Source organism: Balaenoptera physalus (assembly GCF_965194825.1).
Source record: "Balaenoptera physalus genome assembly, chromosome: 13".
NCBI lineage: Eukaryota > Metazoa > Chordata > Mammalia > Artiodactyla > Balaenopteridae > Balaenoptera > Balaenoptera physalus.
In genome coordinates, this window is record NC_138892.1 from 573,815 (window position 1) to 601,622 (window position 27,808).

At 60.7% G+C, this 27,808-nt stretch overlaps 2 protein-coding genes across 18 annotated transcripts; both read left to right on the forward strand.

Moving 5' to 3' along the window:
• Window positions 1–73: 73 nt before the first annotated feature.
• Window positions 74–5,731, forward strand: HDAC10 (histone deacetylase 10). Of its 11 annotated transcripts, none has more exons than XR_014252462.1 (19): window positions 74–393; window positions 473–607; window positions 836–932; window positions 1,163–1,260; window positions 1,360–1,464; window positions 1,627–1,695; window positions 1,877–2,003; window positions 2,182–2,247; window positions 2,415–2,474; window positions 2,552–2,641; window positions 2,780–2,886; window positions 2,967–3,034; window positions 3,128–3,395; window positions 3,521–3,605; window positions 4,002–4,093; window positions 4,236–4,334; window positions 4,569–4,647; window positions 4,906–5,032; window positions 5,119–5,257. XR_014252462.1 is itself a non-coding variant. In XM_082420445.1 (19 exons), the coding sequence occupies exons 1-19, from the start codon at window positions 335–337 to the stop codon at window positions 5,305–5,307; spliced, it is 2,037 nt and encodes a 678-aa protein (XP_082276571.1). In that variant the 5' UTR covers window positions 76–334; the 3' UTR covers window positions 5,308–5,731. The 11 variants fall into 11 exon arrangements, 9 of the variants coding, with proteins under 9 accessions (XP_082276569.1, XP_082276571.1, XP_082276576.1 ...); XR_014252463.1 differs by having other exon boundaries at window positions 75–393; window positions 4,236–4,292; XM_082420445.1 differs by having other exon boundaries at window positions 76–393; window positions 3,167–3,395; window positions 4,850–5,032; window positions 5,119–5,731.
• Window positions 5,732–5,868: 137 nt separating this feature from the next.
• TUBGCP6 (tubulin gamma complex component 6) lies at window positions 5,869–27,745 on the forward strand. Of its 7 annotated transcripts, none has more exons than XM_082420437.1 (25): window positions 5,869–6,862; window positions 7,731–7,894; window positions 11,304–11,514; window positions 16,869–17,042; window positions 18,052–18,173; window positions 18,937–19,015; window positions 19,127–19,236; window positions 19,399–19,490; window positions 19,579–19,718; window positions 20,753–20,902; window positions 21,435–21,516; window positions 21,601–21,689; window positions 21,769–21,884; window positions 23,082–23,220; window positions 23,534–23,605; window positions 23,798–25,427; window positions 25,595–25,653; window positions 25,858–25,993; window positions 26,074–26,242; window positions 26,331–26,472; window positions 26,551–26,745; window positions 26,824–26,956; window positions 27,035–27,248; window positions 27,321–27,520; window positions 27,600–27,745. In XM_082420437.1, the coding sequence occupies exons 1-25, from the start codon at window positions 6,122–6,124 to the stop codon at window positions 27,689–27,691; spliced, it is 5,451 nt and encodes a 1,816-aa protein (XP_082276563.1). In that variant the 5' UTR covers window positions 5,869–6,121; the 3' UTR covers window positions 27,692–27,745. The 7 variants fall into 7 exon arrangements, 6 of the variants coding, with proteins under 6 accessions (XP_082276563.1, XP_082276564.1, XP_082276560.1 ...); XM_082420438.1 differs by having other exon boundaries at window positions 26,902–26,956; XM_082420434.1 differs by having other exon boundaries at window positions 25,595–25,993.
• The last annotated feature ends 63 nt before the right edge of the window (window positions 27,746–27,808 follow it).

The following is a 27,808-nucleotide window of genomic DNA, read 5'->3' on the forward strand; positions in this document are numbered from 1 at the left end:
GCAGAGCCCCGAGGGGCCCAGTCTTCGGCCCGCCCCGCTGCATCGGGGCGGGGTTTGGGGCAGTCGGAGGCGGGTCCATGCCAGGTCCGAGTTGGAGGAAGACGGAAGCCAAGCCCCGCGAGCCACCCTATCGACCCCTGCCCAGCTCTGGCGCCAGCCGGGCCTGGGGCCTCCTTCCTGTCCGGGCTCCGCGCCCGCGCCCCCGGCTGTGCTCCAGGCGTTGGGCTGCTCCCTGGGGCTGCCAAGGGGGGCGGGCAGTGCACTCACCTGCCTGTGAGTGGTAGTGTTTGGGTCCTGCCCACCCTGAGTGGCCCAGAGCGACCACGGTCAGGCCATGGGGACCGCACTTGTGTACCACGAGGACATGACAGCTGCCCGGCTGCTCTGGGACGAGTAAGTGGGACCTGGCAGAGGCAGAGACGGGGGATGAGGAGGGGCTCTGCTCTGGACTCTGAGCTCTCTGTCCATTCAGCCCCGAGTGTGAGATCGAGTGCCCGGAGCGCCTGACCACAGCCCTGGAGCGCCTGCAGCAGCGTGGCCTGGAGCAAAGGTGTCTGCGGCTGGCAGCCCGGGAGGCCTCGGAGGCGGAACTGGGCCTGGTGCACAGGTCAGACTTGGGGCGGGCCTCCTGCCCCTGAAGCCGCGGTCCAGGACCTGGGCCTGCCCCAGCCTGCTGGTGCCTGGCAAACAAGCCTCCCCCCAAAGCCTCAGTTTCACCGTTGGATGGGTGGGTGAGGGAGCAATGAGGGGGGCGGTCCCACTCGGGGTCCAGGCCCTGTTTCTCCTCCACCTGCTCCTCCAGGTGACCCTGCCTTGCCTGCCTGCCCCTTTGCAGCCCGGAGTATGTGGCCCTGTTGCAGGGGACCCAGGCCTTGGGCACCAGGGAGCTCCAGACCCTGTCTGGACAGTACGATGCCGTCTACTTCCACCCGGTGCGTGCCCTGGGGACACACCCACCCACACAGTCACACATCCGGGTACTCGTGCCTGTTCACGGGCAATGTTCCCGTGTGCCAGTGCCCTGCTGGCTGCTGCTGCGGGCACCCGGGACTGGCCTGGCCAGTTCTGCTCAGTGCTTGGTGCCCTGCAGCCTGGCACAGGACTTGGTAGAGCCTGTGAGGGGTAGTGGGCAGGGGGCTTACCTGCACCCCTGCCCTGGCAGAGTACCTTCCACTGTGCCCGGCTGGCCGCGGGGGCGGCGCTGCAGCTGGTGGATGCAGTGCTGGCGGGAGCTGTGCGCAACGGGCTCGCCCTGGTGAGGTGAGAGCTGCCCCCTCCCCTGGCCGCCCCGACCTGTGGGTGGCCCTGTGAGGACACAGGATGACCCTGACACGCCCCACACCCCACTCACACCCCCAGGCCTCCTGGGCACCATAGCCAGAGGGCTGCCGCCAATGGATTCTGCGTGTTCAACAACGTGGCCATAGCAGCCAAACATGCCCAGCGGCAGCACGGGCTGCACAGGTTTGTGCCAGTCTGGCTGCAGGGTGAGGCCCAGGCCAGAGGGGAAGGCTGTGGAGGGGGCCTTTGAGGGACCCTACCCAGCTCCTTCCCATCCTGGGCCTGGCTCCTGGCCTGGAGGTGGGAGGCCCTGCCCTCAGTGACCCCAGAGCTGTCTGTCCCCAGGATCCTCATCGTTGACTGGGATGTCCACCATGGCCAGGGCATCCAGTATATCTTTGAGGATGACCCCAGGTAAGCTGGGGGTGGGGACAAGACCCCCCCCTGCGACCCTACTTTTCAGGACGAGCACAGCCCGGCCTGGGAAAGTCTGAGGGAGCAGACGTGGCTGTGTGCTCGGTGGGGTGGGGTTAGGCTTCTGCAAGGAGCCCTGGGGCTGAGGGGCCTGCCCTCTGGCCCCGGCTGACTGTCGCAGTGTCCTTTATTTCTCCTGGCACCGCTATGAGCACGGGCGCTTCTGGCCCTATCTCCGAGAGTCAGATGCAGACGCTGTTGGGCAGGGCCCGGGCCTTGGCTTCACTGTCAACCTGCCCTGGAACCAGGTGCTTGCCCCTCACCCCGGGCCCCCCACCCAGAGCCCCTCCCCCTGCCCACATTCCCCCCTCCACCGAGTGCAAGCCCAGGGCGTCGTGCCAGGATCCCCCCCAGAGCCCGGGCCCCAGGGGTGAGGACCCTGCCGTCCTCCCTGGCAGGGCCAGCACTGATGCCCCTTGGCCACAGGTCGGGATGGGAAATGCTGACTACGTGGCCGCCTTCCTGCATGTGCTGCTGCCCGTGGCCTTTGAGGTGACCGTGTGGGGGGTGGAGGTGGTCTCAGTGGCAGGGGGTGGGGGCGATGCGGTGCCCAGAGTGGAACAGAGCCCCTGGGGTGAGGAGGGTCTCTCTGGAGGGGCCTCCCCTCCGCCTCAGCTCCAGCTTCTTTTCTGCCTCTCCCCACCGGGCCCTGCCTGCAGTTCAACCCTGAGCTGGTCCTAGTCTCCGCGGGATTTGACTCAGCCATCGGGGATCCCGAGGTGAGGGCCTGGCCTGGCTGGGGAGGGCTTCTGGAGTCCTGGGGCCAGGTCCTCATCACACCTGGCTCTGGTTGCAGGGGCAGATGCAGGCCACGCCAGAGTGCTTTGCCCACCTCACGCAGCTGCTGCAGATGCTGGCTGGTGGCCGGGTCTGCGCTGTGCTGGAGGTGATTGTGGCGAGCTGGGAGGGTGCGTGGGCCGGAGGCTGAGAGGTGGTTGGAGGGGTCCTGCCTCGTGGGGCAGGGCGTCCTGCCTGGGACCCTGACACCCCTGCCCTTCGTGTCTCTGCCCCCTCCTCATCCCAGGGTGGCTACCACCTGGAGTCACTCTCGCAGTCCGTGTGCATGATGGTGCAAGCGCTGCTGGGCGACCCTGCCCCGCCCCTGTCGGGGCCCATGGTGCCGCATGCCAGGTGCGAGGGGCAGGACGGAGGAGGGTGGGAAGGGCCAGGGGTGGGAGGCCCGGCCTCACTGATCCTGCTTCTCCTCGCAGCGCCCTGGAGTCCATCCAGAGCGTCCGGGTAGCCCAGGCCCCTCACTGGATGAGCCTCCAGCAGCAAGGTCAGCGTGGCCCGGGTCGGGATGGTGCCTCAGGCTCTCGGGATGGCGCCTCAGGCTCTCATGCAGTGGCTGTGACACTGAATCACCCCCTAGGTGTGGCCCCTGTACTGAGTCCCAGCCCCCGCTCCCCAGAGGGGAGGCCCTCGCCTCTGCTGCTGCCTGGGGGGCCCGAATTCAAGGCAGCAGCGACCCAGGACGTGGCTGCCCTGAGCTCCCTCCTGGACCAGCTGCGCCTCAATCCCACGCCCCCTGTACGCACAGCTGTTGCCTTGACTGCGCCAGATGCTGCCCTGGCCCTGCCCTCTGATGTCCTCTGTGAGGAGAGGTCAGCCCCACAGGAGGAGACGCAGGCCTGGGCCAGGTGGGCCAGGTGGGCAGGGTGGGCCTGGGGAGAAGCCCAGGACCATGTCTGCACGTGTGCCTGTGTGACTCATCTGTGGTCTGTGTGTCATTTTGTGTCGTGCTCTTCTGGTTTGTCCACCACAGGCCACATGAGGCCCTGGCCCAGGACAGGGCCCTCACTGCACTCGGGAAGGTCCTGTACCTCTTGGACAGGATCTTGGATGGGCAGGTAGGGGCACTGGGGAGGGGCTGGGGGGTGGCCATGGAGTCAGGGGCAGGGCCCAGGACCTGCCTGCGACAGGTGGCCTGTCTAGGGGAGGTCTGGGTGGTACAGAACCATGTGGACATGAGCATTGCCTTGTGCCTTGTGCCCAGGACCCTTCCCAAAACAGCCCCCAGGGACAGGGTTCAGGAACACCCCCCTCAGTTCCCTCAACGAAATGCTCTTTGGTAGACAAGTGAAGGGGATGATTTATAGTTTTATGCATCTTATTTTCAGAAATGGAGCAATTTGACCTCAGAGTGCACAGGTGACAGCCATGTAGACACGAGCCAAAAGAAGGGACAGATGGGTCTGTTTATGTGGTTTGGGAGTTACCCTCTACACCTGTTATCCACTCCACAGGTGAGCAGTGGCATTGCAGTCACCCCAGCCTCTGCTGCAGCTGCCACCCTGGATGTTGCCATTCGGTGTGGCCTGTCCCACGGAGCCCAGAGGTAAGCCTCACATGGCTGGTCTGAGGCTACGAGGCAGGGCCCATGGGCACCCCCTGCCCTGGCTGGCCACGTGGCAATGGCTCTGGGAATGGGCTCCAGGCGGGGTGAGTGCAGCTTATCCAGGAGCCAACTCTTCCTCCAGGCTGCTTTGTCTGGCTGTGGGACAGCTGGATCGGCCCCCAGATCTCACGGATGATGGGTATGACTCTCAGGTCATGTGTATGTCCGGTTCTGCAAGTAGGTGGGTGGGCACATCACCCTGGATCCCCAGGGGTGACAGGTGGGTGGGGCGTCCCGCAGCTGGAGTTTGGCAGAAGGGCCCCTGGGAGCAATGCCAGGAGGGTCTCCAGCACAGAGGGTCAGCTGTCTTAGCACCGCTGCCCCCTGAGCTGTCCTTCTTCTGTCCGGGCTCTGGACAGTGGGCGGCGTCTCACACACAAGCTCATGTATCCATATGCTTGCTCTCCCCTGGAAGGAGGAATCTATGGCTGAATATTGGGGGCAAGGAGGCAGCTGCCCTGTCCATGTTCCACGTCTCTGTGCCACTGCCAGGGGTGAGTGGTGGTGTCACAGGGCAGGGCAGCTGCTGCTCACTGGCGTCGGCATGAGGGCCAGACCCCTGGCCTTCACTTGCCCTTCCTGGGGGGGACTGTGGGTGTGTCTGCCCACCTGAGATTGGGAAGTGGGGTGGCCTGAGCCAGCTGGAGGGGTGTTCCCTGGATGAGGGGTTGGGCTATGCTGCTGTCCCTCCCATAGACGACTGGAGGGTTTCTGAGCTGTGTCCTGGCCCTGGTGCTGCCCCTGGCCTACAGCTTCCAGCCTGACCTGGTGCTGGTGGCGCTGGGGCCCGCCCATGGCCTGCGGGACCCCCAAGCTGCACTCCTGGCTGCGCTGCTTCGGGGCCCAGCAGGGGGCCGAGTCTTGGTCCTTGTGGATGAGGTGAGTTGGGCGGGGTGGACCTGCTGTCGGGTGGGAGGTGAGGAGAAACCAGCAACTCACTGCTTCCACCTCTGCTGCTGACTCAGGAATCCACACCCCAGCTCGCGGTGGTCCTGGCCAGGGTGTTGCATGGAGCGGCAGCCCCTAGCCTGGGTCCCTTCTCCATGGCCTCCCCAGAGGAAGTGCAGGCCCTGATGCAGCTGAGAGGGCAGCTGGAGCCACGGTGGAAGATGCTGCAGGTGGCCAGTGAGGCTGGGGGGCCAGGCTCAGGCTGAATGCTTGGGGCCTTGGGCGACAGCTGCCTTAGAGCTCTGTGGCGGGACGGGCTCACGTCCTGGGGAGTGGGGTGCTGCCCTGAACCAGCTCATAGCCGCGTCAAGCAGTTGTGCACCTCTTCCCAGCTCCTCCTTGAGTGCTGTGACCTGGTAGCTTGAAATCGGCCAGGGTGGGAGTATTCACACCCCGGAAAAGACACCACCAACTAGTCCCCCAAGAGCCTGTTGTTAACCATTCACCAGCACACTTCTGCGCGAGGCCTCTTTCCTGAGGGCTAGGCTACGGGGCTGCCCGGGACACTGGTTCAGGGGCCCTGTATCCCCCGCCCCAGCGCAGACTCCCCCCTCCGGCGACCCGCCTCTGCACGGATGGCCCCTCCCTCGCTCCCTCCCCGCCCAATCAGTAAACGTCGGTTAAGCGAAAGTCTGACTCCGTCTCCCTTATTGAGCCCGATTTAGTTAACTCAGTTGATTACGGCCCCAGTTTCCCCACCCGTGGGAACGAGGCTCCAGGCCGGAAGTGCCCTTGGTAGGCGGCCTCCAGGCTCCGCCCCCTCCGCGCGGGCCGCCCGCCTCCCGGGTGACGCAGTTCCGGTGCGCTTGCTCCGGCTGTGTAGCCGGTCGCGTGGTGGTGACGCGGTGTCGGGAGCTGGGACCGCGCGCTGTCCCCAGAGTGAGGGGACCCGGCGGGCAAGCGGGCGCGTGGGCCTGGCCCACGCTCCGTCCTCGGCGGTGCCTCTGCCGGCCGTCCCCTCTCCGAGGCCCCGAGAAGGCGAGCCAGGCCGCGCTCGAGGGCCCGGCGTGAGGAGGGGGCATGGCCAGCGTCCCCCAGCTGGTGGACGACCTGTGCGAGGCCCTCCTGCCGGCCGCGAAGGCTCACTATGGCCAGCGCCGCGGGAGCCGCAAGAAGGCCAAGCAGAGCCTCAAGAGGGTGGCCTACAACGTTCTGTTCACGAGCCTCTTTCAAGATGAGACCCGCAGGCTGCAGCCCGGCCTCCCGAGACTCCCGGTGAAAAACAGGATCCTCATGCTGTCCTTCGACTTGCGAGTGAGCGGCCTGGGTGCCGAGGCCGACCGCCTGGAGGAGTTGGTGGAGGAGCTGGAGGCCGCGCATCGCCGGCCGCTGGCGGAGCTGGGATCCGTGCTGGACCTGCTGGTGCGGCTGGCGGGCAGCGGGCCCCCGCGCATGCTGCGGCGCCGGCGGGACTTCTTCTTGCACAGCCGGCCCGTCGGGAGAGACGTTCCCTACGGCGGCTACGACTGCGCCGACCTGAGCGGGTTGGAGGCGGACGTGCGGTCGCTCATCTCCGGAGAGGAGTATTTCTGTCGGGACCTGGTCCGGAAGACGCTGCAGGTGATGGAGGCGGCGCCGGGCACCGGCCTGCCCGCCGTCGGGCTCTTCTCGTATGGCGACCCCTGCGGGGACAGGTTTGAGAGGGACACCCGTGTCTCGCTCTTCGGAGCCCTGGTGCACAGCCGCACGGCCGACCTGGACGTCCGCCTGGACCTGCCCCCGGTGCCGGACAGCGCAGACCTCTCCGGACTGGCCATCAAGGTAGAGTGTTTGCTTCCTGCCTCCGGCTCCCCGGGCTTGGGAAGGGCCTCGTTTGACCTTCCTTCCATCGGGGCAAAGGGAGGACAGCTGGAGTCCGGGGCACTGGCGGCTGAGCCGTGGGGCGGGGCTGCCGGTGCGGACCCCCACCCCACCTCCCTCCCGCGCAGCCCCCGGCCACGTGCCGCTTTCCTCTTGTATTTAGTGTTCAGTCACTTCTGTTGTCGAGTTGATGTTTAAATTCAAGTTCATGAAGATGAAATAAATCCGGTTCTTCCCTGCGTTTCAAGTGTTCAGTAGCCGTAGGTGGCAAAAAACATTTGTCCGTGCTGTTCGTGCAGTGTTATATGCTTTTTTTCTCGGTAAGGTGGGATTTTTCCGTTATTAAGTAAATTGCCGTTTGCCTTTGCATTTTGCAGTTTTGCTGAAAGGGTGCTCTGTCATCGTTCAGTTATTCCCTTACTGTGAGGCACTTAGATTGTTTTCAACCATAATGCTATAGCAGACATCTTGGCGGACGTGAGTTTTTCTGTGTCTATATGATTTTTTTATGCTGGGTTCCCCAAAATGGGATTTCCAGATCAGAGACATCTTGTGAAAAATGTCATTGTAAGTTATTTTGAGGCTCGTGAGCCTCAACAAGCCTGTGTTGTGTGAAATTGAGAATTGGTAATGAATTAGTTTAATTCCTTAAGTGATTCCCTAGGGGTGAAAACATGGTGTACTACTTACGTGCTTGAGAAAAATAGAAGAAGCGTTCTGTCGGGTCTTTCCCATAGTGTAAATGGAAGCGTCCCTGGAACTGTCATCCCACTCGGGTGAAATCTAGACACCACGTCCAGGTGAAATGTCCTTTTCCCTTGGCCTCCAGGTCCCTTCGAGCGTGGATCAGTCGGAAGATGAAGGGTTCCAATCAGCATCCAATCTGACTCCTGATTCCCAGTCTGAGCCGGGCGTGACTCCAGACATTGACCTGTGGGACGCTGTACTCACCTACGAGGCCAGCAAGCGGAGGTGCTGGGAGCAAGTTGGATGGTTCGTGAGCTTTGCCTTAAAATGCACAGTGCCCTCCCCCCTCTCCTGGCCTTTACTCGGAGAGCCCAGGTGGTTGGGATTCGGAACTTGGAAGTTTCAGTCAAGCTGTGTACAAGTTGTCTGCACCCTAGGGGTTGAGAGAAGTGCAGGGGGAAAGGGCTCTTGGGCCTATGGAGGTTCCCACTGAACCAGTAACTTCTGCACATCACACTTTGCAGTCCGAGTGGTCAGTTGGCAACTGAGTTACATCCTGGCCACGGTGGCTCCCAGTCCGAGGTGTCTGAGGGCGGCCTGGCAGGCTGTGTGGTCAGTGCCGGGCATGGGGTGCTGACGAGGGAACGTTCTTCACATCTAGAACGACTGAGGGTGGTCCTCTCTGGTGAGAAGTTCGGTCATCGCAGTGTTTCCCTGATTGGTGCTCTTCCCGTCCACGGCCTCTGCACACAGGACCTCTCAGTCTGTAGTGTGCTGGTGTCTCGCAACCTCCCAGAGCGGGGGTAGAGGACACATTTCCCAAATGTTTGGTCATGGGATACTCTTGTTGCATCTCATCTGCGGCATTTCTGTGGGATGCCGGTTTGGGGAGCACTGAGTGAGAGAGGTGGGGTTCACAGGGAGCCGAGTGTCTTCTGGTGCAGCCTCGGCTCCTGCAGGGTCTCCCAAGGAGGAGCACGCACTCGGGGATGTTGTGTGGGCCCTGCTCCTGCTGGGGTAGCTTTCCTGGCGTGGTCATCTTCCCCCACGTGGATTCCTCCAGGCAGGGCCAGCTTCCTGCTTCCCCAAGCACCGTCGGTTTTGGTGGTTGTCTTGTCTTTGAGGGGCTTCTCTGCCCTGTGACTTCCTGTTAAGTCTTCACCCTGTCTTGTGTGTACAAAGCAAATCTAATCACTCCGCTGTTTGCTCACCCCTCACAAGTCTAAACACTGGCCATCAAGCAGCTACTACTTTCTTTTGTAAATCTTCGCTAGCGCTGTTTCATTGAGCAGTTCCCACTTTTCTAGGCTCAGTTTTGCAGGTCACTGTTCAGGAGACGTGGTTGCTCAGCTGGTCAGCATCCTCGTCCCTTTTTCTGAATGCGCCTAATCTCCTCAGTGTCCCCCGAAAGCAGAGCTGACCCCACAGCTCCAGCGTGAGGAGTACCTCGCGGTGTCCCTTCCAGGAGGACGGCAGCCAGCGCGGTGGCCTGTGCCCCGCGCTCCCGCAGGAGACGCCCGGCCGCCTCGCGGCTGGGCACGGCCTGAGCTCACTCCCCCCAGGCTCTTCCACTGCCTGCTCCGTCATAACCCGGTGCCCCAACCCCTGAGGCCTGTCACTCAGGTTCATTTGGAGAATCTTGGGAACTCGTTGCAGCGAAATCCCAGCCGCCTGCTGGTTTCCTGCCGGGGCTCTGACGAGCGGGCAGTGGAGGCTCCCTGCCCACCTGCAGCCCCTGGACTGTGAACTCTGCCCTGGCCTTGAGAGCCCCCAGAGCGCCCCCGCCCCTGCGCTTCAGCCTGTGAGCCAGCGTCGGTCTCCCTGCTCCCGGGGGTCCTCTGCGTCTGTCGCCCTCTCTGGGGAAGTGGTTTCACTGGTGTTAAGGGCCAGGTTCTCTGTGGGGACAGGCGTGAGTTTGTTTTCCTTCACGGGCTCCCCTCCCTCAGCTCTGAGCCACCGAAAGGCTCGTGTGGCCACAGGGGTCGGGAGTTGACCCTGGAAGGGTGGGCAGGAGCCTAGCACTCGAGTGCGCGGTGGGATGGCGCCCGCAGCACATGCACCCCCCCCGGGGACCCCTGGAGGGCCGTTCGGAAGGACCCTGGAGCTCCGAGTCTCCTCCTTTCCTCGAGCTCTTCCTGCCCCGAGGGAGTGTGGGCTGGTGTCGTGGCCCGGCTGGGCCCCACCTGCTGATCGGGGCACTCAGGACCGGCCTGCCCGTTTCTCCTGCCCACTCAGCTGTCCTCCGCTCGGCCAGCACCACTTTCCAGGGATGGAGATCAGAGGTGCGCCGCCCCTTCCCCTGCCACGCCTCACGGCCTCCCCATCTGGACTGTGGACCGCCGGCCCCTGCCCTCGCCCTCCCCACACTGAGCCCCCAGCACCTGGCCCCTTTCCCTTCCTGTCTCTGGGCTTTCACGCAGGCCGCTCCCTCCGCCAGGGGCGCTGCTCCAGCGTGGCCTTGCTCCCAGGGCCTTCCCACCGGGACCGTGTCCTGGGCGGTGAGTCGCGCCTCCTCGTAGCTTGTGTCTGCGCACCTGCACCTGCCCCGTGAGGACAGGACTGGGCTCGTCCTGCTCTGGCCGCTGCTCTCAGACACTTGCTCGATGAGGGAAGGAGCGCATTATGGTGCAGTGTTCGTTAAAAAGCATTTTTGGTTTTAACAAGTTCTGAGATTTTTCCTGGGCTCCTTTTATTAAGAAATTACTTTTTCCAGTGGACTTTAAAAAACGATTCTTTCATACTTTCAGTAGGGGTTGATGGTTTCCAAAGGAATATTTAAGAAGTGATACTGTCTTTTTGGCCTTTTTTGAACAGTGTGACTGGGCTGGGCAGACACTGGTAGTTCCTGAACTTCCTACAGGACCCCCATAGGCAAAGACCTCAGGGGTGGACGTGTGCCCAGAGCCACCCTCTGTGAGACCCAGCCCCCCTGATTTCTCCTGGAATTGCAGGAGACTTTTTGCTCTGTACGTTCTTTGTGCTTTTCTGGGGGGAGGGTGATAAAATGCCCGTAACATAAAATTTAACATCTTAACCCTTTTTAAGTGTACGGTTCAGTGGCATTAAGGACATTCATGTGGTGTGACCATCACCACCATCCGTCTCCAGAACTTTTTCATCCTCCCAAACTGAGACTCGGTCCCCATTACACACTCACTCCCCCTCCCCCAGCCTCTGGCCCCCACGCTTCTCCTTTCTGTCTCTGTGGTGTGACTACTTCAGGGACCCCACAGGAGCGGGGTCACTCAGTACTTGTTCTCTCGTGACTGGCTTGTATCACTTAGCGTCACGCCCTCAGCGTTCCTCCATGTTGTAGTATCTGACACGTTGTGTCAGAATTTCCTTTCTTTTTAAGGCTGGATAACAGTTCCCTCGTGTGGACGGATCACGTCTTTATCCACTCCTCTGGCGATGGACACGTGCGCTGTTGTTAATGTTCTGCTCCGAGCTTGGGTGTTGTTTCCCACGTAGAGGCCATCGCGAGCGAGTGGTCAGCCGGAGGACCGCCGTGTGCCCGGAGGCGCTGGGCGGTGCGGGCATTTGCTGCTGCTGCTGGACCCTTTCTGCGCGGCGCTGTCTGACTGCCTGCCACACGCTGCTGGGGGACTGGGGCCGTGGGGAGTCACACCTGGTCTTAGACGTTTTATGCTCTTGAACCGCTGTTTGTCCCGCCTTCTGTTCACGTCCGCTCGCTGCCCCCCTCTGTCCCCCACAGCCCGCCTGGCCACCGAGAGGAGCCCTACCTCACCGAGGCCGGAAGGGCCGCCTTCGACAGGTCCTGCCGGCTCTGCCAAGCGGGACTGCAGGTGCTGGGCGGGGGCCTCCTGCAGGCCCCGCAGCCCGTCCTGGTGAAGGAGTGCGAGCTGGTGAAGGACGCGCTCAACATCCTGATTGGGGTCGTGTCCGCCACGTTTTCCCTCTGCCAGGTAAGGACACGCTCACACGCGACACACCTGGGCGCTGGGGGAGGGTGGGGCAGCGGCCACAGAGTCCAGGGTGGCATGTGGTCGGGAAGCCGACTTGGCCTCCTGCCTGGTGATCGTCTTCTCGTTTCAGTTCTAAAAAGTATTAATTTATTAACATCCTTTTAAAAACTGAGTAAAAGATGTTTCTTGCCATCAGTGAAAGAAGAGAAATGTACCCGTTTCCGCAGATCCTCGAGAAGTGCTGGGGTTGGGGGGCCCTCTGAGCCTTCCCTGTCGCTCTCTCCTGGCCGCGGGGGGCCTGGCTCAGCTGGGCAGTCGCTGCACTTTATCCAGCCTTTGCCTCTTGCTGGGTGTTTACTGAACAAAAGACATGTTTACGAGAATGAAGCCTTTCGTATGTGTTGTTCTGCAACTGCTTCTTTTGTCCTGTGCCCGGTCTCTGTCTTCAGTGTACTTCCCAGGGCTGTTCTCAGGTGGAGCGTGTGCTAGAAGCACATCCTGGGCTTGGCTCAGACACGCTCCAGCCGGCTCCAGGCGGTCCTGGTGCTGGTGTGGGTGCTGGTGCTGGCGCTGGGGTGCCCTCTGGGATGCTGTTCCAGACTCCGTGTTCATGGCCTCATAGTGTTCTGTTGTGTGAATGGTCCTTCTCTATGGAGTGGAATCAATCCTCTCTACCCTTTTTAAATTGTGGTAAAACAGACGTAACTTAAAATTTACCGTCTTACCCACTATTAAGTGTACTATTCAGTAGCATTAATTACATTCACAATGTTGTTGTAATCATCCCACTATTTCCAAAATTTTTCATCTTCCCAAACTGAAACTCTGTCCTCGTTAAACACTGACTCCCCATTTCCCCCTCCCCCAGCCCATGGCACCCACCTTTCTACTTCCTGTCTCTCTGATTTTCCTCATATGAATGGAATCATACAGTGTTTGTCCTTTTGTGTCTGACTTATTTCATTCAGCATAATGTTCTCAAAGTTCATTCATGTTGTAACCAGTGTCAGAATTTCCTTCCTTTTTTAAGGCTGAAAAGTATTCCATGCATATATAGACCACATTTTGCTATCCATTCATCAAGTTGATGGACACTTGTGTGGATTTCACCTTTTGGCTGTTGTGAATAGTGCTGTGTGAACATGGGTGCACAAGAATCTGTTTGAATCCCGGCTTTTAGTTCATTTGGATATATTCCTAGGAGTGGAATTGCTGGGTCATACAGTAATTCTATGTTTAACTTTCTGAGGAACCAACAGATTATTTTCCACCATGGCTGCACCCTTTTACACTCGCTCCAGCAGTGTCCTGGGGTTCCAGTTTTTCTGCATCCTTACCAATACTTGTTATCCCCCCACCCCTTTTTTGGTAAATAATAGCCATCCCAGTGGGTGTGAAGTGGTATCTCATTGTAGTTTAGATTTGCATTTCCATCATGACTAATGATGCTGAGCATTTATTTTTTTTAAGATTTTTTTCCCTTTTTGTTTTTAATTAATTAATTAATTAAGTCTTGGCTGCGTTGGGTCTTCGTTGCTGTGCGCAGGCCTTCTCTAGTTGCGGCGAGCGGGGCTACTCTTCGTTGCGATGCACGGGTTTCTCGTTGCGGTGGCTTCTTTTGTTGTGGAGCATGGGCTCTAGGCGCATGGGCTTCAGTAGTTGTGGCACACAGACTCAGTAGTTGTGGCGCATGGGCTTCTTTGCTCTGTGGCATGTGGGATCTTCCTGGACCAGGGCTCCAACCCATGTCCCCTGCATTGGCAGGTGGATTCTTAACCACTGCCCCACCAGGGAAGTCCTGAGCAATTTTTCACGGGTATATCTTTTTTGAAGAAATGTTTATTCTAGTCCTTTGCCTTTCTTTTTTGGGGGGGGGGGGTTTAGAGACCGGAAATGTATTTTCCCATAGTTTTGGATGCTGGAGGTACAAGGTTAAGGTGCTTGCAGAATTAGTTTCTCCTGAGGCCTTTCTCCTTGGCTTTCAGACAGTTGCCTTCTTACTGTGTTCTCACATGTCCTTTGCCCATTTTTGAATTGGGCCGTTGAGCTGTAGGAGTTCTTTATACATTCTGGATATTAATCCCTTATCAGATATATGATTTGCAAATATTTTCTCCCATTCTGTAGGTTGTTTTTTCACTCTCTTGATAGTATCCTTTGAAGTACAGAAGTTTTTAATTTTGATGAAGTTCAGTTTATTTATTTTCTTTCTTTCGTTGCCTGTACCTTTGGTGTCATATTTAAGAAATCACCAAATTCAAGGTCTCTATGTTTCCTTCCAAGAGTTTATTGTTTTAGCTTTTAAGTTTAGGTATTTGATCTATTTTGAGTTAATTTTGTATATGGTGCAGGGGGAGGGTCCAACTCAAATCTTTTGCACGTGGATGTTCTGTTTACTGAGCACCATTTGTTGAAAAGACTGTTCTTTCCCCATTGTATGGTCTTGATATCCTTATGCATTAATTGACCATATATGTGAGTGTTTATTTTTGGACTCTGTTCTGTTCCACTGGTCTTCATGTCTGTCCTAATGTCAGTACTACACTGTTTTGTTTTTTTGGGGTGCCGTGCCGCACAGCTTGTGGGATCTCAGTTCCCTGACCAGGGATTGAACCCGGCCCATGGCAGTGAAAGTGCCGAGTCCTAACCACTAAGGTAGCAGGGAACTCCCCAAGTTCTACACTGTTTTGATTACTGTAACTTTGTAGGAAGTTTTGACCTTGGGAGGTGTGAGTTTTTTTTAAGATTGTTGTGGTTATTCAGGGTCCCTTGCAATACCACTATGAATTTTAAGATGGTTTTTCCTATTTCTGCTAAAAACACCATTGGGATATTGATAGGGATTGCATTGAATCCATAGATCGATTTGGGTGTATTATTATTATTATTTTTTTTTGGCCACACCGCACAGCATGTGGGATCTTAGTTCCCTGACCAGGGATTGAACCCGTGCCCCCTGCAGTGGAAGTGCTGAGTCTTAACCACTGGACAGCCAGGGAATTCCTTGGGTGTATTATTATCCTAACATTATTAGACATTCCAGTCCATGAACATCGGATGTCTTCGCATTTATTTAGGTCTTTAATTTCTTTCAGCAATGTTTTCTAGTTTTCACTGTAACAAGTCTTTTGCCTTCTCAGTTAAATTTATCTCTTAAGTATTTTATTCTTATATTACATTTGTAAATGGAATTGTTTTCTTAGTTTCCTTTTTTTGGATTGTTCGTTGCAAGTGTATAGAAATACAACTGATTTTTGTATGTTGATTTCATATCCTGGAACTTTGCTGAATTCGTTTATTAGTTCTAACAGGTGTTTTGTAGATTCTTTAGTGTTTTCTGTGTATAAGATCATGTCATCTGCAGACAGATAATTTTCTTCTTCCTTTCCAATATGGATATTAAATTTTCTTCTTCTTACCTAATTGCTCTGGCTGGGACTTCCAGTATTATGTTGAACAGAAGTGGTGAAACAGGCATCCTTGCCTTGTTCCTTATCCTAGGGGAAAAGCTTTCAGTCTTTCACCACTGAGTGTCATGGGAGTTGTGGGTTTTTCACACGTGACCTTTATCCTGTTGAGAAAGTTCCATTCTTTTCCTAGTTTACTGAGTGTTTTTATCATGAAAAAGTATTGAGTTTTGTCAGTTTTTTTTGCATCAGCTGAGATGATCATATATAATTTTTTCCTTCGTTCTGTTAATGTGGTGTGTTACATTGATTTTTTAAAAATAAATTTATTCATTTATTTATTTTTGGCTACCTTGGGTCTTCATTGCTGTGTGTGGGCTTTCTCTAGCTGTGGAAAGCCGGGGGCTACTCTTCATTGCGGTGTGCGTGCTTCTCATTGCAGTGGCTTCTCTTGCTGCGGAGCATGGGCTCTAGGCACGCGGGCTTCAGTAGTTGTGGCATGCGGGCTCAGTAGTTGTGGCTCGCGGGCTCTAGAGTGCAGGCTCAGTAGTTATGGCGCACGGGCTTAATTGCTCTGCGGCATGTGGGATCTTCCCGGACCAGGGATCAAACCTGTGTCCCCTGCATTGGCAGGGGGATTCTTAACCACTGCACCACCAGGGAAGTCCCTACATTGATTTTTGTATGTTGAACTACCCTTGCATTCCTGAGATAAAACCCACGTGGTCATGGTGTATGGTCCTTTAACATGCTGATAGATTCAGTTTGTTAATATTTTATCAAGGATTTTTGCACCTGTGTTCATAAGGGATGTTGGCCTGTAGTCTTTTCCTTGTAATGTCTTTATCTTGCTTTGGCATCAGGGCAATACTGGCCTCTTAGAATTAGGAAGTGTTCCCTCCTCTTTAATTTTTGGAAGAGTTTAAGAATAACTGGTGGTAGTTCTTTAATTGTTTGGTAGGATTTACCAGTGAAGCCATATGGTGTTGGACTTTTCATTTTTGGGTTTTTGTTGATTTTATTTTCTTTAAATTATAAAATTCACATGACGTCAACAGTTACCATCTTAACTTGTTGGGAGGTGTTGTGCTGGTCCCAGCCTATTTTTTTTTTTCAATCAATCAATCAATTAATTAATTAATTAATTTAAGGCCGCGTTGGGTCTTTGTTGCTGTGTGCAGGCTTCCTCTAGTTGTGGCGATCGGGGGCTACTCTTCGTTGTGGTGCGTGGGCTTCTTATTGCGGTGGCTTCTCTCGTTGCGGAGCACGGTATTTGTGGTGCGCAGGCTCAGTAGCTCCACAGCACGTGGGATCTTCCCGGACCAGAGCTCGACGCGTGTCCCCTGCACTGGCAGGCTGATTCTTAACCACTGCACCACCAGGGAAGCCCCTCTATTCCCTTTTTTATTGTTTCTCTTCTTCTGTTAGCTTTGGGTTTCATTTGCTCTTTGTCTGCTTCATTAAGGTGTACGGTGTGGGTATTTATTTGAGACCGCCTTCTTGTTAATGCAGGTACCTGCAGCTGTACGTTTTCCTGTTCACACTGCTTTCACTGCATCCCACGAGTTTGGTTGCAGTCAGCCCTCTCTTAGGTCGTTGCCGTGCTCTGCGGTTGTCAGCCATATTGTGGGGAGCATGCCATGGCAGATATCTGTGTGCCTTTTCCATTATTTCCTTGGGACAGGTGCCTGGGAGTTGAATTGCCAGATCTAACGGCAAGCACTTTCTTACAGCCTCAGCCCCAAGCAGGTGTTTGTGTGCCCTCCTCAGGTAGCTTGGAAGGCCTTCTGCCTCCTGCGCCCTCTCCTGTGTGTGTCTGGGTCGGGGCACCTGGTCTTGGGGGCGCTGTGGGCAGCGCTGTGGTTGGGTGCAGGGCTGGAATGGGATGCAGCACCACGTGGGGCTCTGGATACCCGGCCCCAGTGACCTCCCCTCTGTCCTGCGCAGCCAGCTCCGGCCTTCACGGTGAAGCAGGGCGTCCACGTCTCAGGAGCGTCCCCCGAGAGCGTCAGCGGCCTCCTCTCGGAGGTGGCCGAGTGCGGGACCCACTACGCGCGCCTGAGCCACTTCTCTCTGCAGCCTGTGCTGGACGCCTCGTGCAGCGAGGGCCTCGTGTTCCAGGTACGGCCCCGCCTCACGCTGCTGCAGGCGTGCCTGAGAGCCGTCCGCAGGTCCTGCACCAGGGCCTCTGAGCACAAACAGTGTTCTCCTCGGTGACGTCCAAAACCCGTCAGTTACCCGCCAGGAGTGGGGTGGCCGGCGATTACGCCTTACCTGGCCCGTCACTTCACTGGAAGCCTGGGGCAGACGTGTTGGGGCCACGAGAGAGTGTGAGGCAGGTGTGGCCAGTGCTGGGGGCCCCGGGGGCAGGCCAGGCGGTGTGTGGGGGGCCCATGCTGCCTGTTCCCCACTGGGTCCCTGGCGTGGGGCTGAACCAGGTCCTCTTGAAAGCCTTGTCTTTGGCCCATTCGCGGGCCACAGCCCCCAGGACAGCGGGGGCAGCTGCGTGGGAGGGGCATCCAGACTGAGAGAAGGGCGCGGGCGCCGCGGCGGGGTTGCTGGGGTGACGTGATGAGACTCAGGTTCTAGGACGGGTCCCACAGGGCTGGGAGGGCGGAAGGAAACCAAGACAGGACTGCTGTGTCGGCTCTCTGGGGTGTGAGGGCGGGACGGCCGTCTCCTTGCTGGTGGGTGCCTGACGTTTGTTCTGGAGTGTTCCACGCAGACCTCCTGGAACGGCGTGAGCTGAGCTGGGGCCGTGCTGCTGTGGTGCTGCCCAGGACACGTGTGTCCTTGAGACCCCAGTGGTCTGAGCAGCCAGAGACCCTCTGAGGGCTGGCGTCTGTGCGCAGAGCCCAGCTGCTTGGGATCCGCAGGGTCCGATTTCCCGGTGCAGCTGGCCCTGGCTGCGGGGACAGGATTTGCAGTGGCCTCGGGCTCCCGGCCAGGCTGGGTGTCTGCACGTGACCCACAGATGCCCGTTCCTTGGAGCACGGAGCCCCAGGACTGGGGGTGGAAGCCCTGCCTTTTGCCTGCACCGGCTCACGCTCCGGTTCTGAGCTTGGTGGCAGTGCCCCAGCGCCCGGCCGCCCTCCTCCCAGCCCCCTGCCCCCTGCCCCCTGCCCTGCAGGCCTTCACCAGCGGCCTGAGGAGGTACCTGCAGTACTACCGGGCTTGTGTGCTCTCCACCCCGCCCACCCTGAGCCTCCTCACCATCGGCTTTCTCTTCAAGAAACTGGGCCGGCAGCTCAGGTGAGCCTCAGCACGGCAGCCTGGTAGCTGGACAGGGGCAGGTGTGGGGCTTGCTGGGTGGTGGGCAGCCATGAAAACAGCCCTCCTGGCGGGCGTCTGGACAGCCCCTTGACCCAGCTGAGTTCACGAGGTGCTGGGTGCTGTCTGTTGGCAGCCCACCACGCGGGCCCTGCCCAGGATCGGGGGCTTCTGCCTGACAGGCACACAGGGTGCCTACAGACAGACCCGGCCCCTGGCACCCAGGAGCCAGTTAGTAAACGCCAGGCTGAGGCCCGCTGGCAGGTGCCACCTGGAGAAGGCAGAGTGGGGGGCTGGGGCGGGCTGAGGGGTTCAGTGGGAGAGGAGTTCTTGCAGGCAGAGGGGAAAGAGTGTGGAGGTCCCGGGGCTGGAGATGGGAGCCTGGGGGCGTCTGGAGGGTGCTGTCGGGGGCCACGCTGCCGTGTGGAGCACGGCCTGAAGCGGGGTGTCGGGGGCGAGGGCCCCGAGGGGGACTTGGCAGCCATCCAGGGCAGAGGAGGTGGCAGCCTGGGGGAGGCGGGAGAGTGGCAGGTTTGGGGAAGGGTGGTGGACTCAGGGGAATTCAGTCTTGGCCAGACCTGGGAAGGAGGTGGAGATGCGTGGGGCGCCCTGGGAGGGGCCCGGCAGGAGGCTCACACCTGAGGTCCTTGAGGTGCAGGTGGTTTTAAAGCCAGACCATCTGGACAGGCAGAGGAGGGCCTGGGACGTGTTCTGCTCCCCTGGTCTCACCGGCCTGTGTGTCCAGGTACCTGGCTGAGCTCTGCGGTGTCGGCACTGGACTCCTGGGCGCTGGGGGCGGAGCGCCTGGGGCTGCGTTCCCCACTGTGAGTCTGGGTTCCTGCTGGGTGCGGGCCTGGCCGGCGCCGGGGGACGGGCAGGGCTCCCTGCCTGCTGCCTGTGCCATGTGCGCTGAGCCCTCGCCTTGCCGCCCGCAGGGGGTGAGGCTGCTCTCCTACCTGTACCAGGAGGCCCTGGATAACTGCAGCAACGAACACTACCCAGTCCTGCTGTCCCTGCTGAAGACCAGCTGCGAGCCCTACACGCGGTGGGGGCCGCACGGGCTCGGGGCGCCTGCTCGGCGCGGGGATCAGAGATCGGGGCGGCGCGGGGAGGGCGGGATGGGGGGTTCGGACTGTGGGCTCCGGGGCGCAGCTCTCTACCCCCGTGGGTGCCACCCGCCTCACCACCGGCCCACCCGCCCTGGCAGGTTCATCCACGACTGGGTGTACAGTGGGGTCTTCAGAGACGTCTACGGCGAGTTCATGATCCAGGTGAACCATGAGTACTTGGGCTTCAGAGGTAGGTGGTGGCCGGCTGGGGCCCCGCACCCTCAGGTGGGCCAGGGCCGTGGTGGGACGCAGACCCGGCTGTCCCGTCCCTCACGTAGATAAGTTTTACTGGACCCACGGCTACGTGCTCATCTCCAAAGAGGTGGAGGACTGCGTCCCCGTGTTCCTGAGGCACGTTGCCCACGACGTGTACGTCTGCGGGAAGACCATCAACCTGCTGAAGCTCTGCTGCCCCCGGGTGAGGAGGGGGGCTGGCGCGCGCCACCTGCAGCACGCTGCCCGCCTGTCGCCTGCCAGCCCCGGCCCCCTGAGGCCTGGCCATCTGTCCTGAGCTCTGGGTCAGCTGTGTTGGACCAGGGGTCGTGGTGACCTCTCCCTCAGTTTCCCTTGAGAGTTTCACGAGCTCAGCTTCAGTTGAGTTTCTGGGCACTTGTTCACAGACGGGAGGAGAGCTGAGGGCATTTCAGAGGCCAAGGAGGCAGTGGGCTCCTCCCCCCGCCCTCCGCATTGGAAGCTGCCCCGGCAGGACAGGGGTGGGCTGCGTCGCCAGGAAGGTGGACCCAGGGAGTCGTGTGCAGGCGTCACAGGGCTTGGCTGTGCTCCATGCGGCTGAGGCTCTGTGGAAGATGGCCAGGTGGCAGTGGTCACCTGGTGGGGTGTGGACCGGCAGCCTCTGCCTGGAGGCGCTGTCTGATGTCTGAGCAGGCTGGCCAGGTGTGTGGACCTGGGGGTTCCTGGCAGTGGAAACGCCGGGTGCAGGCCGGATCAGGGGGCAGCAGCCGGCTGAGTGCAGGGCTGAGACCAGACTGGAGCGGCCAGGACACGCTCAGGGCTGGGTGGGAGCGGCCCATGCAGGGGAGGAGACCCATATTGGTGAGCCCCCAGGAGCAGCCTAGAGGTTGGCTGCGGGGAGGTGGGGCTCTGGGGAGGGCGGGACTACATGGTGGGCTGGGCCCTGGGGAGAGGGCTGGCGGCTGGGGCAGTCCCGTCTGAGCTGACCTTAGGAAGTGCGTGTGGGTGTGTCCGGCTCTTGGCGGCTTCTTCTGAAGTGTTACTTGTGGGAGCCAGACCTGGCTTCTGCCACAGGGCAGCCTTGGCCTGGGCGGAAGCCCACCCAGCCTGTGACGTCCCGGAGCCGTGGAGGATGTCAGTGAGGAGTGCAGCGTCTCTGGGGAAGCAGGCTGTCCGCGTGGGTCGCCAGAAACAGGGAGGCAGAGAGGGGTGTGGGTCTGAGTGCCTCTGGGCTCATGGCAGGTCCTCCCTCCTCGGCAGCATTACCTCTGCTGCTCCGATGTCCCCGTCCCTCGCATCTCGGTGATATTCTCCCTCGAGGAGCTGAAGGACATCGAGAAGGACTGTGCCATCTACGTGGGCCGGATGGAGAGGGTGGCGCGCCACAGCTCCATCAGCAAGGAGGAGAAGGTGAGGGGGCACCTTGGGCCACGGGCCTGGCCTTGCGCCTCCCGCTCCTCTCTCCTCCCAGGGTGGGCTGGACAGTGGGCTCCCCTCCTGCTCAGGAGGGGCACGTGTACTGGGGCCCAAGCTGTGCGCCTCCTGTGGACTGGGGAGGGGTTTGATGGAAAGTCCTTCCTGGCCTGGCACCTGGTGGGCAGCGGGGAGATGTGGGCCGGGCAGACCCCAGAGAACAAGTGGTGGGGTGGCGGGGAGCGCTGGAGGTGCAGGAGGCTGTATACCCCACTGGAGCGCCCTGGCCTGGCCCTCCGTCCCTGCAGGGAAGCCCGTCCCCTTCAGGGTGGGCATACAGGCCTGGGGCCTTGGCCCCAGATTGCTCTGGGAGAGTGTGTCGACTGCCTGGGAACCAGCCTCACCACTGTGTGGGGCGGGCACCGTGCCCCCGGAGCCCACCCGGGGTCTGAGCGGACCCCTCTCCCAGGCCGTCCCAGGGGCACGGGAGGGAGGATTAGATGCATCAATCACTGGTGGTCTTTTTCAGGAATTACGAATGGAAATTGCAAAACAAGAATTAATTGTCCAGGCCCGGGAAGCTGCGTCCAGGGTCCTGAGCGCGCTCAGCGGTGCGTGTGGCTCGGGTCCCCCTCTGTGTTGGGGGGCTGCCTGCTGGGGCTGCTCATAACGTGCCCCTTACTCTCTCGTCGCAGATCGGCAGCTGTCTGAGCGGATGGCCTTAGATGCCCAGAAGCGAGAGCAGTTTCAGAGGCTGAAGGAGCAGTTTGTGAAGGACCGGGAGGTGAGTGGGGTTGGCCTGGGGGTGGCACAGGCTCGGGAAGTCGGCCTCACCATTGGGGCCGCCGGGGGGTGTTGTGCAGCGCCGCCGGGTGGCCAGGCAGGAGGAGCTGGATGATGACTTCAGCTACGCCCGCGAGCTCCGGGACCGGCAGAGGAGGCTGAAGGCCCTGGAGGAGCAGCTGGAGAGGAAGGCCAGGTAGGCGGCCGCGGGCGCAGGGGCCACTCCGGGTCGGCCTCCCTGGGACGAGGGCACCGCGGGGACACCGTGGCTCATTTGATCTCTGTGATGGCCCTTTACCTTTTATTTTGAAACCTTTCAGGTGTACGTTCAGGCTGGAAGAGTAGTGGTCTGAACTCAGAACGTCTTCTTGCGGTCGGTTTGTGTGGATTGGGATTCAGGATCGGTCCACACACTGTGTTCCTGTCGCCTCTCTGTCTCTTTGTTTCTTTTAAGTTAAACAGCTCCTGTTCTTCTAATTTATTCTTAAACCTGTTAGCAGTTTGACAGAGAGACAGGAATTTCTCCAGCACAGTACCTGAGAGTCTGTCTCTTGCTGTGCCGTCAGCTTGTCCCGCCCTCCCCTGCATTTCCCATAAGCTGGCAGCAGAGCTGGCATCTCGAAGGGGGGACCTTTGTGGGAGGGGCTGTCCCTTCCTACTCATCGTCTCGGGGTCTCAGTTGTCCTGACCTTGGGGATGGTTTATGGAGCTGTGACGGAGCCAGCAAGTGATGAGTGCACGTGCCTCCGTGCTGTCTTGTGTGTACACACGTGTGTGTGTGCGCATGTGAGTAGATGTTATTCACCTGTTTACACGAGGAGGAAACTAGGTGTAGAGGCCGTGTCCCTGGCCTGTGGCAACCGAATTAAAAATGGCCGGTCCAGGTTTGAAACCAGTTTCCTGATGGCGAGAGGATCAAAATCGTTGGGTGTTGACATGCCAGGCCAGCTTTGAATTAAGCAAATAAAATGTTTACACTGCACCCTGTGTACCCTTTTGCATTAACAATCAGTTCTCTGGGGTTTGCTTCAGCGGAACGGGAAGTTGCCTTTTATGCGGCTGAGGAAGCGAGGCCTTACCTCCTAGAGGGCCTGGGCAGCCCCCGGCCCCTCGCCAGTCCCTCTGCCCCAGGCTGTGTAGGCGCTCATTCTGGTGTTCACTCAGCAGAGTGAATTCACTGGGCCTGCCCGCTGGGGGCTCCTCGTCTGGGGGCCAGAAAGACCTGCCCAGCGAGGCCCCTGCAGGTGTTGCGGAAGCAGCTGCCTGGCCGGGGAAGGCGCTGGGCGTGTGGCCTGCCCATCGGGGGCCTCTGCCACGGAGAGCATCCAGCCCACGGGGCACTGGCTGGACGGTGGGGTGCCCGTGGTGACCAGTCCCCTGTCGGTGGCTCCAGGCAGGCGCTGGTGGATCGTTACAGCCAGCTGTCCGCAGAGGCAGCTCGGCGGGAGCAGAAGGCGCTGTGGACGGTCCGGAGGCACAGATTGGCTGGCGCTCGGCTTCGGTTTCTCTTGGAAGATCAGAGACGCGTTCAGGTAGCGCTGCCGTTCACCCGGGAGCTCTTTCCCGGTCCCCGGGGGCCTCAGAAGCCCCTGAGGTCGCATGCAGACCTTCCCGTGTGCCCGCTGGAGGAGGATGAGTAAGGCTCTCATCACATGCTCAGAAGGGTCGTGACCGGGAGAGGCCATGCTGCCCTCAGACGACACAGGTGGTGCCGGGCGCCAGCCGGGCTGCGAGCCAAGTGCTGCGTGAGCCCCGCCGCATCGCGGTGCCCGACAGGCGCGGGCCGTGGGGCTGTGGCTTCCACCCCCACGGCTGCCGCCGCACATCCTGCTGGTTGAATTTCAGGAGCTGCTGGAAGACATGGCTGAGGGGAAGCCCCTGGAGCCGCTGGCCGTCCTCCCGGGTGCCCGCTCCCAGGTGAGTGCCCGCTCCCGGGCGAGGGGCCGGGGCAGGATCCAGGGCATGTAGGGTGGGGCTCGGAGCTGGCTGCCCCGTGCCTGGCCTGTGTCCCCACTGCCCCCCTAGCGTGGGTTTTGGTGCTGGTTGCAGAACTGAACTTGGGGGACAGAGCCAGATAATGGGAGGGATCAACGCGCACTTGTGTTTCAGGCTTCCTTTCTGGGCCCTGAGCTTCCAGACGGAGGCGGCAGCTGCAATTCTGGGTGTGAGGAGCAGCACGAGGCTGCCCGCGACGGCCCCGACAGGCAGAGCGTGCTGACGCCGCAGCCCCTCGAGTCTCCAGCAGCGGGTGCCTGCGGCTCAGGGCCAGGCGCAGGCCCGCCGTCAGAGCAGGCGGAGGAGCCGGGGCCGTTCTCTGTGGGCCTCAGCATCCAAGACTTCCTGCCCGCGGCCCAGGGGGCTGAGCAGCCTGTGCTCACCAGCGCGGCCCCCGTCCTGGACGAGGCGCTGCAGACCATCGGCTCGGACCTGCCTCCCCTGGCTCCGTCCGCAGCAGCGGACACGGGGCCCTCCGGGCCACAGGAGTACGATTTCAGAACCATCCTGAGGCCGGCTGTGGCCGCCCCCGCTTCCCCAGGGGCCCTCCAGACTGCAGGAGGCAGCTTGGGCAGTGAGGGGCAGCAGCTGCGGGAGGACACTCACGTGCAGCCGGACACGTGTGTCCCAGATGGGCGGGTGGCTCTGCCTCACGCGCACCCCCCCCAGCACCCCTCCCGCCAGGAGGAGAGCAGCCAGGCCACGGGGCAGCTCTGTGGGCAAGTGGCAGAGCCTGGTGTTCCCACAGAGGGTTATGCTTCTGGAATGGCTCTCTCCCGGCCACGGTGGAACGTCCACGGACACGTGTCTGATGCCAGCATCAGGGTGGGGGAGAACGTGTGGGATGTGGCCCCCTCCCGGCCACGGTGGAACGTCCACGGACACGTGTCTGATGCCAGCATCAGGGTGGGGGAGAACGTGTGGGATGTGGCCCCCTCCCGGCCACGGTGGAACGTCCACGGACACGTGTCTGATGCCAGCATCAGGGTGGGGGAGAACGTGTGGGATGTGGCCCCCTCCCGGCCACGGTGGAACGTCCACGGACACGTGTCTGATGCCAGCATCAGGGTGGGGGAGCACGTGTGGGATGTGGCCCCCTCCCGGCCACGGTGGAACGTCCACGGACACGTGTCTGATGCCAGCATCAGGGTGGGGGAGAACGTGTGGGATGTGGCCCCCTCCCGGCCACGGTGGAACGTCCACGGACACGTGTCTGATGCCAGCATCAGGGTGGGGGAGCACGTGTGGGATGTGGCCCCCTCCCGGCCACGGTGGAACGTCCACGGACACGTGTCTGATGCCAGCATCAGGGTGGGGGAGAACGTGTGGGATGTGGCCCCCTCCCGGCCACGGTGGAACGTCCACGGACACGTGTCTGATGCCAGCATCAGGGTGGGGGAGAACGTGTGGGATGTGGCCCCCTCCCGGCCACGGTGGAACGTCCACGGACACGTGTCTCAGTCCAGTGTGATGCTGGGGGTGCTCTCAGGGGAAGCCGAGCCCAACGTGCCTGGGCCCCCCTGGGCGCCCCCTGACCATGGGTCCCAGTCAGGCCTCAACTTGGGAGCCCAGAGCCCTGCCCGGGAACAGGAGCCACGGCTGCCTGCAGAGACGGCCTCAGGCGGCTCCGGTGCGCAAGTGGCTGGACCTGGCTCTGGCCGTGGGGAGGAGAGCGGCCTGCAGGCCTTGCTGTCTGCGGAGGCTGCACCCGCTGCTCTGGAAGATGGTATCCCTGAGGAGCCAGGTCAGTGGGGCCCCCAGGGCTGTCCTGTGATGGGGGGCGTCTGTGAGCCCAGGGGGGGCGGAGGGAGGGCGGGTGAGAAGCTGGCTGCCCTGGGGACTTGGTGGGGCGCTGCCCTGCGGCAGGTGCTGGGCCCTGATGCCCCCTCCTACCCCGTTTGTTTCGCTCAGGCTCGGGGGCGAGTGGGGACTCCCAGGATCTCTCTCCAAGTGGCCCTCCGAGCTCACAGGTCAGGGCAGACGTGGTCAGGGGTTGGGGATCGGGAGTCGGGGGAGCGTGTGCTGCTGGTGGGCCCGCTGCCCCCACCTGGCCTGTCGTGGGCAGTGAGGGCTCCGTCCTGGGACTGGGCAGCACGTGGGGGATTCCCCCCGCCCCGTCCATCCTCTTCCACACGAGGGGAACAGGCGGGTTCCTTGAGGCTGGGTTGTCTCAGGAGGGCGTGGACACCCGGAGCAGCCCAGGCCCTGGCGAGGAGGCGGCCCAGCGCTGGGACAGGGAGCAGGCCTACTTGGCGGGCCTGGCGGGGCAGTATTGCCTGGAGCAGTACCCGGACAGCTACGAGGCCATGTGTGAGTGGGCTGGCCGTGGTGGGAGGGAGCCTGGCCGGCGTGTCCGTGGTGCGGGACCGTGGTCCGTGTCACCCCTGCAGCAGAGCCTCCCGTCGCCCGCCTCCTGCACCATGGGCTTCCCCGAGCTTTCGCCCTCCCCGAGGACCCCGGGGCCCAGTCAGACGCGGACGAGAGCGCGGTGCAGCTGAGCGAGCTGCTGCCACTGCCCGTGCTCATGAAGCACTCCATCACGGCCCCGCTGGCTGCCCAGTGAGTGCCCGCCTGGCCCGCCCCGCCCAGCCCTCCTGCCCGGCCCTCCCTGCCTTGCCGGCCAGTGACGCCAGGCCCCTCCTGCCAGCGTCTCCCTGGTGAACAAGGCCGCGGTTGACTACTTCTTCGTGGAGCTGCACCTCGGGGCGCACTTCGAGGCGCTGCGGCACTTCCTGCTGATGGAGGACGGGGAGTTTGCGCAGTCCCTCAGCGACCTGCTCTTTGAGAAGGTGAGCCCCAGGTGGGGCTGCGGGAGGGGGTCCGGAGGCCTCGGGACACCTTGGGACACCTGTGCCCTGCTGCTGCAGCTCGGGGCGGGACAGACACCTGGGGAGCTCCTCAGCCCGCTGGTGCTCAACTCCGTGCTGAGCAAGGCCCTGCAGTACAGCCTGCACGGCGACACCCCGCACGCCGCCAACCTCTCCTTCGCCCTCAAGTTCCTGCCCGAGACGTTTGCCCCCAATGCCCCGGACGTGCTGAGCTGCCTGGAGCTCAGGTACAAGGTGAGTAGGGCCCCCTTGTGCAGATGGGTGGGGGATGGTCCCGGGACGCAGGACGTGCTAAGTCGGCTTCCCTGGCAGGTTGACTGGCCCCTCAACATCGTGGTCACCGAGGGCTGCTTGAGCAGGTACAGCGGCATTTTCTCCTTCCTGTTGCAGTTGAAGCTCATGATGTGGACACTCAAGGATGTCTGCTTCCACCTCAAGCGCACAGGTGAGCCTCGCAGGGCCCCGGTGTCCCCTCAGCCCGTGGCCGTAGCTCAACACCCCCCCCACCCCATCCCCCCCGCAGCACGGGTGAGCCACGCGGCCGGCTCGGTGCAGTTCCGCCAGCTGCAGCTGTTCAAGCACGAGATGCAGCACTTTGTGAAGGTCATCCAGGGCTACATCGCCAACCAGATCCTGCATGTCACCTGGTGTGAGTTCCAGGCCAGGCTGGCCTCGGTGGGCGACCTAGAGGAGATCCAGCGTGCCCATGCCGAGTACCTGCACAAGGCTGTCTTCAGGTGAGGCGCGGGGCCGGGGCCGCGTCCCCCGGGTCGGGCGCGCTCACCGCAGCCCCCGTCTCGCTCCCCCAGGGGTCTGCTGACAGAGAAGGCGGCGCCCGTCATGAACATCATCCACAGCATCTTCAGCCTGGTCCTCAAGTTCCGCAGCCAGCTCATCTCCCAGCCCTGGGGCCCGGCCAGCGGCCCCCGCGGCCCCGAGCACCCCAGCTTCGCCCTCATGCAACAGTCCTACAGCACCTTCAAGTACTACTCCCACTTCCTCTTCAAAGGTGACCCCTCCCCTGGGCCGGGCAGGGGCAGGTGGGGCGGGGGCGGGGCTGAGCTGCTCACGGACCCCCCTCCCTCCAGTGGTGAGCAAGCTGGTGAACCGCGGCTACCAGCCCCACCTGGAGGACTTCCTGCTGCGCATCAACTTCAACAACTACTACCAGGACGCCTGAGGCCTGTGTGGCGTGGCGGGTGCCTGGGCTGGAATAAAGGTGCTGCCCGCCCCACTTGTGCCTCTCTCTACCGGGCGGGGGCGGGGGCGGGGGCGGGGGCAGAACGAACACACGGAG